Source organism: Mesoplodon mirus, assembly GCF_964341445.2.
Source record: "Mesoplodon mirus genome assembly, chromosome: 7".
In the NCBI taxonomy this organism is placed as follows: Eukaryota; Metazoa; Chordata; class Mammalia; order Artiodactyla; family Ziphiidae; genus Mesoplodon; species Mesoplodon mirus.
Window position 1 is genome coordinate 6,148,863 of NC_138983.1, and position 14,448 is coordinate 6,163,310.

Sequence of the window (14,448 nt, forward strand, 5' to 3'; positions counted from 1 at the left end):
GCAACCAAAGGGTAAGTACCCACAGGAAGTTTATATGGGGAGAGATCGAGACTAATAGAAAGGCAAACCACTGACATCCTTAATGTTGTGTTAGAAGTTTCCTTAGTTCCTGTGGACACAGGATAAGTAGAAAGAAGGTCTGGGATATTTGACATGAGACAGATAGTTGTGGCTCCTATATATCTTCCAATTTCTGTTACCTAAGCAAGATCTTTCAAACAAGGTCTCTGTTCTCCTAACTCTATAGGAGATAAATATCCCAGAGATCCATCTGTTCGTGAAGAGGTTATATAAACTGCTCTCCTCTAAAACAAATTCCAAGAGAGCAGAGGTTCTACTGAACAACTCAGGCTGATATAGGAACTTTTCCCCAGATAAATCTTTCAGGGAGGAAAGGAACAGTAATTTAGTTTGCATCCATTAAGGAATGGGTAACAGCCTCTACTTTTTAGTATAGAATTGTATTGATAGGATATTAGAGTTAAAAGGGGCCAGAGTAATCACCTAATACAACACACTAATTTCATTTCATTGTATTTTTATTTATGTATATGTATGTCATGAAGGAAAGTACAGTGTTTATTGTAAGGCACCATACAAGGAGTCCAGGGTAGCGAATGCTCCAAAAAACCTGAACTCCCCGATGGGTTTCAGGGGGGTATTTTTAAAGGCCAGGTGAAGGAGGGAGTCGCAGGTTATGTGATCAGCTCATGAACAATTCTCTGATTGGTTGGTGGTGAGGTAACAGGATGGTGTCACAGGAGTTAACATTATCAGTCTTCAGGCTCCAGTAGGTCTGGGGGCTACTGCTCATGGTCATCAAGTAGTTAGAATCCTCCATTCGGTGAGGGTTTTTAAAACATATATAAAACAACTCAGGAAATGTGCATCATATACTGTTATCTAGGTACCTCAGAGAGGAGCTAAAGCAGAGGACATGGGTGGAGGGGTCTTCCCCTATAGGAAAGGCCCCATAGGGTCCTGCTCAGTTACAGTTTCATGCAGCTTTCCATAATTCTATTTAGAACAAAATACATATGAATGCTCAAGCAATGATATATAAATTGCATAATTTCAGTAATGCCACATACCACTTAAATGCTCTTATATTTGCATTTAAAACTGGCACCACACAGAATGAAAATGAATGATAAAATTTATACAAATAATGTAAAATTTTAATTTTTCTTTACTTAGAACATTAACTAGCAAATAAAAAACACCAGACAAGTCAAATGAAACTGCAGAATAAATTTACTATCTTTACTGCTTCCCCCCCCCTTTTTTTTTTTTTTTTTTTTTGGCTGTACGCGGGCCTCTCACTGTTGTGGCCTCTCCCGTTGCGGAGCACAGGCTCCGGACGCACAGGCTCAGCGGCCATGGCTCACGGGCCCAGCCGCTCCGCGGCATATGGGATCCTCCCAGACCGGGGCACGAACCCGTATCCCCTGCATCGGCAGGCGGACTCTCAACCACTGCGCCACCAGGGAGGCCCGTTCCCCCCTTTTTTGCATTTTGCAAGGGCCCCCAAAATTGTGGTGCTACCCCTGACTCTATATAAAGAAGCAGCCCTGGGGAACTTGGGGATGAACACACTAATTTTATAGATGAGACAACTGAAATTCAAAAAGGAGAAGTGACCCACCCAAGATCTCATAGCCAGTTAGTATGAAAGTTAGGGCTGACTTTCACTGTGCTACCCACGTGACCCAGAAAGTTGAAGCTGTGAGAAGATGCACTAGATTATAAAGGTGTTATACATTTTGACCCATTACCATTTATAGAAATTTATTTTAGGAAATAATTCAAAAGAAGCAAACGACCACATATAGGTATTAACTGAAGCACTATTGGTTGGCAGAAAAAATGTAAACAACTTAAATGTCTGTCATTAGGGGAATGGTTTATTAAATTAGATTAAACTAATACAGTGGAATATTGGTTAACCAATAAAAATTTTAAGACTGTTGAAATAGGGGAAAATGTCAAATTATATATGAATATAAAATACTTTGTTATGACTATATAGTATAATGTATATGAGATAATATGCAAAAATTAAGTGATAAAGTTTATTATTATTTTAAATTTTATGTATATTACACGATCTTTTCAAGAAAAAAAGTCAAAAAAAATGAAGTGACATGGAAAGAATGTGTTATTCCTCTGATAATTTGGTCAGCACATACTGGAAGGAAGGAAGGAAAAAAACCAACATTTATTAAGAATCTACCATGTGTAAAAATGGGCAGAAGACCTAAATAGACATTTCTCCAAAGAAGACATACAGATGGCCAAGAGGCACATGAAAAGCTGCTCAACATCACTAATTATTAGAGAAATGCAAATCAAAACTACAACGGGGTATCACCTCACACCAGTTAGAATGGGCATCATCAGAAAATCTACAAACAACAAATGCTGGAGAGGGTGTGGAGAAAAGGGAACCCTCTTGCACTGTTGGTGGGAATGTAAATTGATACAGCCACTGTGGAGAACAGTATGGAGGTTCCTTAAAAACTAAAAATAGAATTACCATATGACCCAGCAATCCCACTACTGGGCATACACTCAGAGAAAACCATAATTCAAAAAGACACTTGCACCCCAGTGTTCATTGCAGCATGATTTACAATAGCCAGGTCATGGAAGCAACCTAAATGCCCATCGACAGACGAATGGATAAAGAAGATGTGGTACATATATACAATGGAATATTACTCAGCAATAAAAAGGAATGAACTTGAGTCATTTGTAGAGACTGTCACACAGAGTGAGGTAAGTCAGAAAGAGAAAACAAATATTGTATATTAACACATACATGTGGAATCTAGAAAAATGGTACAGATGAACCAGTTTGCAAGGCAGAAATAGAGACACAGATATAGAGAACAAATGCATGGACACCAAGGGGGGGAAGCTGGGGTGGGGGGGGGTGGGATGAACTGGGAGATTGGGATTGACATATATACACTAATACATATAAAATAGATAACTAATAAAAACGTGCTGTATTAAAAAAATAAATAAAATAAAATTCAAAAAAATAAAAATACTAGCCATTGCATACTACTTAAGACAATTTAAGATGAAATGTATTAAAACTTAAAACTTTAGCATTAAAAAAAAAAGAATCTACAATGTGTTATGCAGGTTCACACTTAGCTCTCAACTTCATAATAACCCTGTGAGGTACTATTATTTTTTTCTAATTTGTAGATGAAACTCAGAGAAGTTCAGTACAGGCCTAAGTCCACCTAGCTAGTAAACAAATGAGCCAAAATTTGAACTCAGGCCTTTGATTCCAAACCTTGCTACACTATTCCATACTGCCAAACACATGTAATGCTTATGGTTGCTCAGTTATTTTCAGTATATTCTGTTGCCATGAGGTAATAGAACATTCTTCAATAAGAAATTGGGAATCACTGATCTAATCCTAACTCTGCTTATAACTACCTATATGATCGAAAGGAAACAGAAATTTTAAATAACTTGTTTTCTCATTTATAAAATAGTATATACATCACTCTCCATCCAACAAACATTTCTTAAAACACTTATGTAGAATCATAGGAGGATCAAAGTAAATAATGTTTCTAAGAGCACTGCACATACTACTAAGATAGGTAGTAGAATGTCATTAAAACCCTGGCACTTTTAAGCATCCCCAGTCTCTTACTCACTTGAAGCATCTGGAGGCATGTCTTTCGGAAGCTGCTGCTGGTGCTTCCAGTCATGATACTCATGATGGAATTCACAGCCACTGAGAGTGAGGCCTGCAGTTTCTGACGAGCCTAGAGAATAAAACAAGGAAGGGGGAGACTGCAGTTTATAATAATCCCAAACTGCTGGTTCAGAAAATCCCAAAGCGACCAAAGATTTTAGTCAGAGCAGGATTTCAAAAATTCCTCCCCCTCCACCAAAAATACTTACTGAGATCATGACATACAAAGGACACTTAGACTTACTGACATAGATACATTCAGAAAAGACACGCAGTAAGACACTGAGCAACAAAACAGATATACTTACTATTAAAAAACAAAAAGCTTTAAGCTTTATTCTTTTTTTTTTTTTTGCGGTATGCAGGCCTCTCACTGCTGTGGCCTCCCCCACTGCGGAGCACAGGCTCCGGACGCACAGGCCCAGCGGCCATGGCTCACGGGCCCAGCCGCTCCGCGGCATATGGGATCCTCCCAGACCGGGGCACGAACCCGTATCTCCTGCATCGGCAGGCGGACTCTCAACCACTGCGCCACCAGGGAGGCCCTAAGCTTTATTCTTTTAGTGTAGTTGCCTTTTCCCTGAAAAGGAGGCCATATGAAGTAAGAAATGTGTTACCAAAAGTACACAGGGTGGAGGGATTCAAAATGTCAGGTAAGAAGACAAAGTGAAGTTATAAAGGATTAGGAAATGGGGGAAGAATGTAAGATTTAGTGAAACAGCAGCTCTAGACACATGTGTGGGAAGGGGAAATATATAGATAAGAAACATATGCATTGATGTAAGCTTTTATATATAGGATGGATAAACAACAAAGTCCTGTATAGCACAGAGAACTATATTCAATATCATATGATAAACCATAATGAAAGAGAATATAAAAAAAGAATGTATATATATGTATAACTGAATCACTTTGCTGTATAGCAGTAATTAACACAACATTGTAAACTGACTATACTTCAATAAAAAAAAATTTCAGGCCAAGTGCATGCATGTGCTTTCAATTTATCCAGAACTTATAGTCAATAATATAGCACTTCAATGTGTGAAAGAGGGAAGAAGACATTAATGACACTACAAATTAATATACAGAAATACTTCAATGTGTAAAACTACCTAGAATGAATATAGTGTCCTGGGTTCAGTGTTTACTGTTCCTCTTTTATAAATGTTTTCCTGTCCCCTGGTATAATGCAAGTGGTGAAAACAAACTAACAGGCAGGCAAAACCAAGCTCATTTTGCTTGTGAAAAAACACACTCACATTGTAAGTCACGTGTTCCAAAAAGAAAATGAAAGTTGTTCACACTCAAAAAAAAAGGAAAGAAAAGAGGTATGTTATCAGTCATTTTCCCTGGTCTACTGTTCTGCCTGTATTTATTCAAACTCACCTACTAGGAGATAAGACAAAGCAAGCTGGTTACAGTGACCCACCTAAGTTAAAGCCCGAGTTCCTAGGCTAGATGCAGTTTATAAGACCAGCCTAGGTGGGGACTTCCCTGGTGGCGCAGTGGTGAAGACTCCACACTCCCAATGCAGGGGGCCCAGGTTCGATCCCTGGACAGGGAACTAGATGCCACATGCATGCCACAACTAAGACCTGGTGCAACCAAATATATAAATAAATAAATATTTAAAAAAAGATCAGCCCAGATGACCAAAGAGAGGAAGAAGCATTCAGGGAGGAAGGGCTCTCAGGCCCTGTCTGCCATATACTCTTTTTCTTAGAGAGAGGAGAAAGGGAGCTGTGAATTTCTTATTACCTTGACAGCCTGGTGATGCTGCTCCAAGGCCTGGTCCACAGCGACCTGGATGGAATCTTGCACCACACTGTGGCTCTCCGTGAGAATGGCACTGAGATGAGTTGTGAGCAAAGTGTGGACTCCTAAGGGGAGGGAGAATGTTGGTAACCTTGAGTGAGAATGACCACTTCAAGACTGCTGCTGTTCATATGCTGTGAGTCAGGGCTGAGAATGGGAAAGAGGCTGCTTGAAAAAAGAAGCCTATCCAGAGATAATTACTTTTTTAGACAAAACCCCCCAGCAATTTACAAACCTACCCAATTCCCACTTACAAATGAACGAAAGCTCACTAAAATTAAAGTGAAGAATGACATTATTTTTGAAGAATCAAATGAGGGATCCTGTTTAGTTCACATCAGAAACAGAAATATATGCTATGATACCAGTGGCTCCCAAAGGAAAGGGAAAAACCTCCTGGAGAGTATGTCTAATTCCACTCTGTTCCTATTTGAGCGTCACTGTTGTGGTGAACCACTGCTACTGCCAGGGTATCAATCCTTTTAGATACGCTGTGGTATAAAAAAAGTTAAGGGCTTCCCTGGTGGCACAGTGGTTAAGGATCCGCCTGCCAATGCAGAGGACACATGTTCGAGCCCTGGTCCGGGAAGAATCCCACATGCTGCGGAGCAACGAAGCCTGTGCAGCACAACTGCTGAGGCTGTGCTCTAGGGCCTGTGAGCCACAACTACTGAGCCCACATGCCTAGAGCCCATGCTCTGCAACAAGAGAAGCCACCGCAATGAGAAGCCCACGCACTGCAACAGAGTTGCCCCCACTCGCCACAACTAGAGAAAGCCCGCACACAGCAACAAAGACCCAATGCAGCCAAAAGTAAATAAATGAAATAAATTTATTTTTAAAAAAAGAAAAAGTTAAAACTCACAATCTGAGAATTGCTGGTATAAGGTCTTTTTAAATGAGGGACTATCTCTGATAAAGTAACCATAGGCACCACTGCTCAGCATCCTGCAGAAAAGCTAACACGTGAGACCGATGGGCAAAATACGTCATTAAACAATATGCCAGCATTGATGATCCTGATACAACCAATACAGGAAGACAAATTTATTTTGGGGGGCACCTGGAGAAAATGCTTCTTAATTAATCTTTCTTCTTTCAGTGTTTTTCTACTCCCTGTATGGTCTGTTCAAAGGTAAGGCTGGCTGGCTTTTCTCAGGGCTGCAATTAAAATGCAAGTAAGGAAAAAAAAATGCAAGTCAGAAGGAACATTTTCTACCACAAGGTACCATGATGCTTTCCTAGAAGGGAAGGGAAGAATTGCTCTGCTCAAAAGGGCTCTGGAACTGGAATCAAGAGAACATAGATTCTAGCGTCAATTCTACTATCAACTAATAGTGACCAAGTCACTTCACTTTTCTCATTTTAGTACAGAAAGTGTCTTTATACAACCTGCTCTCATGGGTATTTTGTGCAGATGAACTGGGATAATATATATAAAGTGTTTTGAAATGTACATTGCAATATTCAAAGAGAAAATATCACTATTGCTATGATATCATGTGGATTACTATTTTCTATAGTTTGGTCCTAAGAATAGCCTTAAGAAATCAGTTGGAGCCCCTTTGAAAGCAGACATTTAATTAAAAAGCTACAGTTTCATCCCTAAAACTGCTGATACCACCAGATGCCTTTAACACTGTGGCAAAATGAGTTAATCATAGAAAAGTTACCATGACAAGGTAGGCAGAAGGCCAATTAAGTGATTTTCTTTTTTAAGACACATGGAAACAGACTGTAGTTCTGCACAAGCTGTTTCCTAAAAGGAGCTCTGGAGAAAGCTTTCAAGGATCTGAGAAAGAAGAGGGGGAAAAGAAAATAAAATTACTACGTATATCTATATCCATGTATCTATACCTACCTACCCTTACAGTGCATCTTCTTCAAAGGCTAGTCCTGAACTCTCAGATGTATAGGGAAATTTAAAAGATAACTACTATGTTTACTAATGCAGTGATGGATTTCTGTTTAATCCAGTACTGAGCACCACCACCTGAGATGCTGCAGGCCTTCAGAGTCAAGCTAAACAGAGGTGTACAAACTATCACAGTACTATAATAATGACAGTAACCCTGGTTTCTGAGGAAGTATGTTTAATAGGATTCAGAATGTGGTACCAGATTTTATGTCATCCTAGGGAAGACTGAACATGGTGCTCCCTCTAGCAGACCAACCTTAAAAAAAAAAAAAAAAAAAAAAAAACTGCCAAAGATAGCAGATCTTACATTAAGAGGGTCTTTAGACTTGGAAGGGCCTTTGATAGCACCTAGTCTAAGGATCTCATGTTAAATATATGAAAAGGAAGGATCAGATGATTTATGCAACTTGCTTCCCAAAAAATCATTAAGGAATTTGGTAGCAGAACTAAAATTAAACCCAGGTCTCTTGATTGTACCCTGAAGTCCTTTCCACCATACTAAGCTGCTTCTCTTATGAGTCTTTGTCCATGCCAGCACAGGTGGGATAATAGCCCTAGGCATTCTCACCTTTGACCTCCTTGCTGGAAGCCTCATTAGTTTGGGTCTCTTCTATGTTCCCATTCCAGGGCCTTAATGAATGGAACAGTGGGGCACCAGAGAACACCAGCTCCTCAAATAAAAGAGTTACAAGCCAGAGCCCTGGAAAGCAGTGCTTCTCTCCTAAAGAATATATACATGATGGAAAAAGGCAGGAGAGGCATGGAAGGCTGGCAGTAGGAAGAATCCCACAGGTTCAACAAATAGTTGGCAGCAATGTGAGGTCTTCTGATCTGGTGTTGTAAGCTGTCTCATTTCTCTTATGACTCAGTGGAAGCAGGGCCACACCAAATAGCACTGGAACACCTAGAGAGTAAAGTCCCAAGAAAAAACAGTCGCCCACAAAGAAAGAATAACCCAGAAACTTATCAGGAACACCAAAAGGAAGGCTTGTGAACATTTCCCCAGACATTTATAAGCTCCACTTCTTGCTTCTTCCTTCAAAGTTTAGGAGGGCACTGAGAAACACTTAAATTTATGTCTCAGGCTTTATTAGATTAAAATGCATAAGCCAGGCTTCCCTGGTGGCGCAGTGGTTGGGAGTCTGCCTGCCGATGCAGGGGACACGGGTTCGTGCCCCGGTCTGGGAAGATCCCACATGCCGCGGAGCGGCTGGGCCCATAAGCCATGGCCACTGAGCCTGCGTGACTGGAGCCTGTGCTCCACAACGGGAGAGGCCACAACAGTGAGAGGCCCGTGTACCGCAAAAAAAAAAAAAAAAAAAAAAGCATAAGCCAACTCTCATACTCATACTCAGTGGCTCTCAAACTTTACTATGTTTAGGAATCACCTGAGAATCTTGTTAAAAATGCATATTCTTCAGCCATATCAGATTTTTACATTAGCAAAACAATGAGTTAATCCTTGCCCAGGAAGCTGCGCATTTTCAAATACTCCAGGTGATTCTGATGCATGTGTTTCATGGACCACAGAACAGTGAAATCACTGCTTTACCATTAACAGAGAGAACCTTCTGATAACAGGTTATCACCTATCTGCTAGATAAAGGCCAAAGGCATTTGTATGCCTGAACAAGGACAATTTCTCCCTTTCCAGAGGTTGATGTGGCAATCACACAAAGCCATTCATACCAATGTACTCCCACAGCTCCTCGTGTTCAATCTGAGATGTTGCATTAAGGCCAAGTAAAACTGATAACTTTTCTTTTTTTTAACTTATTTAAGCAAGGTTTTTCATTGAAATGAGTTATTTTACAGAAACACATCTATTCAGATTTATGCATCATGTAGTCTCCTTTCTTTATTCTCTTAACATTTAAGCACACCCAAGCTGGCAGCCCCACTCTCCTATACCTACCCCAGAGTTCCATTTTCTGGACTGGAAATCCGCTGTGGAAGTCCACAAAGAGAAAAAGCAGCAGAGTTTGTCCCTGGGGGTCCATATTCTGAGTCTGATCCCCCTCACTGGATTCCACCTGATAACTCACATCTGGAAGCACCAAATCTAGAGGACAAGATATTACAGAGTATCCTAAGATAAGTAAAGCCCTCAAAATGCTAAGTGAATAAAGAACCTATACCTCAAACAAAGAGGGATCTGAGATAAATCTAAATTTGAACACTCCCTTCTCCTGAATCTGTTTTTCTACCCACATGATAAAAGCAAATAATAGTGACTCACAGGAAGAACATCAACATAACAACTGGGTGTATAAAATGTAAACCAAACAGCATTCCTTAGAATTTACTGGGAAGTATTATACAGTAAATTCATTCATTCCTCATGTAACTTTCTAAGGTAGGTATCACTAATAAGAGGCTAGTAAAAAGTAGGTATAGCTAGTAAGAGTAATGATAATGATAACAGCTGACTTGTATTGAATGCTTACCACGTGCCACGTACCACATTAAATTCTTGGCATGTACTATCTCAACATTCAGACTTCACCACACTATGGTATGGGACATAGTCTTATGCTCTTTTACAGGCAAGAAAAGAGGCACAGGTAGGTTAAATACATTGCCAACATGAGACAGGAAGTGGTGGAACTGTTTTAGACTAACTCCAAAATCTGTGCTCTTAACCACAGTGCTGTATAATATTTGTATTCCCAAGTAATCTGATCCCTATGGTCTTTTTCTAGAATATAATCACTATAGTCCTAAATTCCATCCAGATCCATATAGAGAAGTACCTCCATGTGGATCCTGGTTCTGTAATGAGGGAAGGTGACATGTGCGGACATTTTCTACGCTATTCATTTCCAAAATTAACTGAGCAAGTTTAGGCATCACAAATTGGCAAAAAATGAAGGAAATCAACAAAGCATGAAAATAAAAATGAAAGAGAAAAGGAGATATGGAGAGCCCTCAAGATTTAAAAAATCCTGATAGCATGACATCCCATCTGTTAAGACCAAAAATTATTATTATTTTTTTTTTTCAGAGACATCAATGGTTTAATGGATAGGGGGATCTTACATGTCTGAAGCAAGATCCTGGAGTGATACCCCACTGTGTGTGGCAGACAGCAGGCAGAACATGGTTATCAAAATCTGGAGAAACTATTCTAGATAGACATTCCCCAAACATAATTATTCCTATAGAGTTTACCTAAAGGCTCTTATCTCATTTACATTTACTTAAAATTTCATCATAGCAAGATATTTTCCTTGCTGACAAATTTGCAACAGATATAATATGGTCTTATTTGGTCTCAAAATAAGCCTAGGTACAACAGAAGTATTATACTTAACACTGATGACTCTAAAGACATGTCTATATTAATCAAACCAACAAGTTTAAGCTAGCTTCAATACCAGATATCCATTCAGTACTGAATATTTCCCATATCACGTGAAACTGAAATTCATTCTGGAGTTTATTTTATATTTCTGAGAGTTTATATGAGCGCTTAATTTCTCTTAAGCCAATTAAACAGAGCTCATCCACAAACAAATCTTGGCAGTGCCATTTGGAGGCAGAGACACCTTATATTTATAAGGTACACATAGACACACATTTATTTATGTAGACACAGAGATCTCACAGTTTTCTTGCTAGAGTTTAAAAAGGCCTTTTTTTTTTTTCTTCACTCTCAAGGATCACAGGTAATTAAAGTTCCTGAGAGCCCAGGTAGATTATTTACATCTCAAAGACACAGGAAGAGAAATACCAATTCCTTCTAGAAAGCTAACTTCCTCTAAGGCCTATGCAAAAACCAGTTTTTAGAACGTCAGAAGAGTCCCATCTTGGACGTTTTCAGGGATTTTTTTCAGTTTCTAAATAGCCAATTCAGTTTAAACAAATAACAGTAATAGACCATAATACATATCATTCACTCACATTCACTTGCCTCACTTTCAGAGGAACATGAATCACCATTCAAGTTACTAAGACCCACCTAGCGAGGGTTAAAACCAGGAAGAGAGAACAGGATTTGGACTCAGGTACCCAGACACTCACACACACACCCCCCAAGATAAAAGCCAGACCAATTCCAAAAGGCTCTCTTTGGTACAACAGCAGAGCCATTAGGGGACACTGTTCTCTTAATACACCTTCCACAGTTTGCCAGGGGAGAGGAGTAGTAGGTATTCCCCCTCATTGGGCCAGGTGGTGCGGTAGGCAGCCATTACCCAAGGGAGCAAGGAAAGCACTTCACCCTCACTGATGGCCCCATATAAGTGCTAAGGGGCAGCCCACAGCTGTGGCCACAGCCTTATTAAGACCAGACATTCTTTCTTCACAAAACCACTTACCTCCTGAAGCCCAAGGACACCCTCCTTTCATTCCGCCCTCTGGAATAACTACCTACTCAAGAAAAAGTGTCTTACCACGAGGCCTACTTCCAAGATGACGATTCTATCTTTCCCCCGGAGATACTTCCCTATACCGGCAGGCTTCAATCTTCTCATACCAGTCACAACTCTAGAATACCTCCTCACTACTGGTGAACTTCCTCAGGATCCAGTTCAACAGACTGCCTTCTAAATTTTAAAGGATTCTAGCTAACAACAGTCAAACTCAAGACTATAAAGCTCCTAGACATCAGCTCATGGTTGCATATTCCTATTTCTCAGTTTTATTTGTTGGTCTAATTAAGCATCCAACTTTCAGTATGATTCACCCAAAGCCAATGTGGTTAGGCTCTATATGAATAGTACAGTCAGCTTCCTAGGTTTATCACTATATGGTTTATACTCCTGCCTTGCTTTTACGTAGTATTACAATTTTTCTAAGTAATTTTATATGGATTTTTTCATTTCATTGGGAAATATTTCTCTTCCACGATAGTTCAAAGATGTCCTTGCAACTTTACTAACCTTTCTAAAACCCCAGAGTTGATGGATTAAGGTACAATAGAAACCCTCTGAACAAGTCCCTGGAAGGTGAAGGCCCACTGACTACATCAAGAGGGCCAGGAATAGAGAAGGCAGGAGAAATGAGGAGAACCAGCATCAACACGTAATGCCAGAATGGTTAGGCTCTGATGGGGCTTTGCCTGTTGACACCTGTTTGACTCACTTCATGTGGAATCTCAAACTTAGCCAGACTCCCACCTGTACCCCCCAACCTAAGCCATCAGATCACTAGGTCCTATTCTTGTATACAATTGCTATTTATATTTCCTTGCATTTCTCTAATATTCTCCAGAGTTCTTTATTCCTATGCAAACAAAGAGAGAGAGATTTACCTCCATCTAAATTGAAATCCAAATTGGGCACCATACACAAGTGGTATTTCTTCCAGTTAATGAAATAAGAGGTATCTTTGAAGATAGTAGAAGTTGGCTGCTCCGGATTTGGCAATATCAGAGGCAGACCTGAAGGTCCATATAGAAATATGTGTAGTTGTTAAAGAAAACTGCAAGTTTTTAGTTTTTTATAACTGTATTTTTATGCATAAAACAAACACAACACTGACCTGGTTCACACTCTCAGAAATAAACTAGTGTGCTAGGCGATTACATATTAAGCCTTTTTCACATTAAGAATAGGTGTGAGGCACCAGAAATAGATCCACTAGAATCCCCAGGAATTTATTTTGGGTTTAATGAGTGTGAGCTACAAATATAGTATTGGGACAATTCGTTTATTTACTCTCCTACTCATTAAATCATAGGTTTGAATGGTACCACAGGCTAAACACTACACTGTACTAAGTTCTGGGGATACAAAGATGAATATACAGATTTAATACTTACCTTCAAGTTATATTTATAGTATGGGAGATACATGTAAAAACATGTAATATGATATGATACATGCTAGAATAAAAGTATATACAAAGGAATATTTCCCAGTAAGTATTTGAGTATATTCAGATTGAGAGGGAAACACTTCACCTTCTCCAACCTACTCTCTAACCAAGACTAAGGAAGGTAGGCCCTTAAATGGTTTCCTTCTCTTGACTTCTCATTCCTACCCTCACCCTCCCTGTAGCCCAGTGTTTCTCAACCTTGGCACGTTGACGCCTTGGGCCAGATGATTCTTTATTGTGGGGCTGTCCTGTGCATTGTAGGATGTTTAGCAGCATCCCTGGCCTCTACCCACTAGATGCCAATGTCACCTCTCCCTCCAGTCGTAAGGATCAAAATGTCTCCAGACATTGCCTAATGTCCTCTGAGGGCAAAATCACCCAGTTAAGAACCACTGCCTAAACTTTGTTGTCCCCTGAACCAAAGCTAATAAGACCAGAATATATATTGTCCTGTATCTTTCTGTTTTCATCCTCTTTTTCATAGGGTAAACATGAGGCATTAAGTGTGAAGATTAAAATCCTTACCCAGTAGGCACTGGGGCATTACTGAAAGTCACGACAGAGCAAAGGGAGGCAGTGCCTATAAATGAAGTCTCCATCACAAATCCAAGAAGGCATTAACACTTGAGCTAAGGCCAACACATTCACTGTTTAGAGCCAGGGGAGATTTTAGGTGCTGCAAACTCAGAATAAGAGTGGAATACCTGAATAGTCAAAATATGTGAATGTCTTTTAATTGGGCTGTTTAAACTATTTACATTTAATATGAATAATTATGGCTGAGTTTAAATCTAGCATCCTGTTATCTGTTTTCTATTTGTTCCTTGTATTTTATTTCCTTTTTCTTCTTTTCTATTTTTGGATTGGGTATTTTTTATAACTCCATTTTATCCCTTTTTTTGACTTATTAGTTATAACTCTTTGTGGTATTAACTTAGGGATTGCTTTAGGCTTCACAGTATACAACTCTAACTTATCACAGTCTGCTTTCAAGTGATATTGTAACAGCTCACACATGTCTAGTATGAGAACCCTTCAACAATGTACTTCCACTTCTCCCCTCTTGGCCTTAGTGCTATTGTCACACAGTTTACTTCTACACATGTTGTAAGTCCTATACACTGTTGATATTTTTGAAGTCAATTATCTTTTGAAGAGGTTT

The 14,448-nt window shown here is 39.5% G+C and overlaps 1 protein-coding gene across 1 annotated transcript in view; it reads right to left on the reverse strand.

Moving 5' to 3' along the window:
* The window catches only part of TOP6BL (TOP6B like initiator of meiotic double strand breaks), a 98,213-nt gene that overhangs the window by 17,402 nt on the left and 66,363 nt on the right, over nt 1-14,448 (reverse strand). The window contains exons 9-12 of the mRNA XM_082628279.1: nt 12,721-12,871; nt 9,382-9,528; nt 5,492-5,613; nt 3,687-3,797 (exon numbers count right to left, since the gene is read on the reverse strand). Coding sequence (XP_082484405.1) covers nt 3,687-3,797; nt 5,492-5,613; nt 9,382-9,528; nt 12,721-12,871 — 531 coding nt within the window. The remainder of the gene's footprint in view (nt 1-3,686; nt 3,798-5,491; nt 5,614-9,381; nt 9,529-12,720; nt 12,872-14,448) is intronic.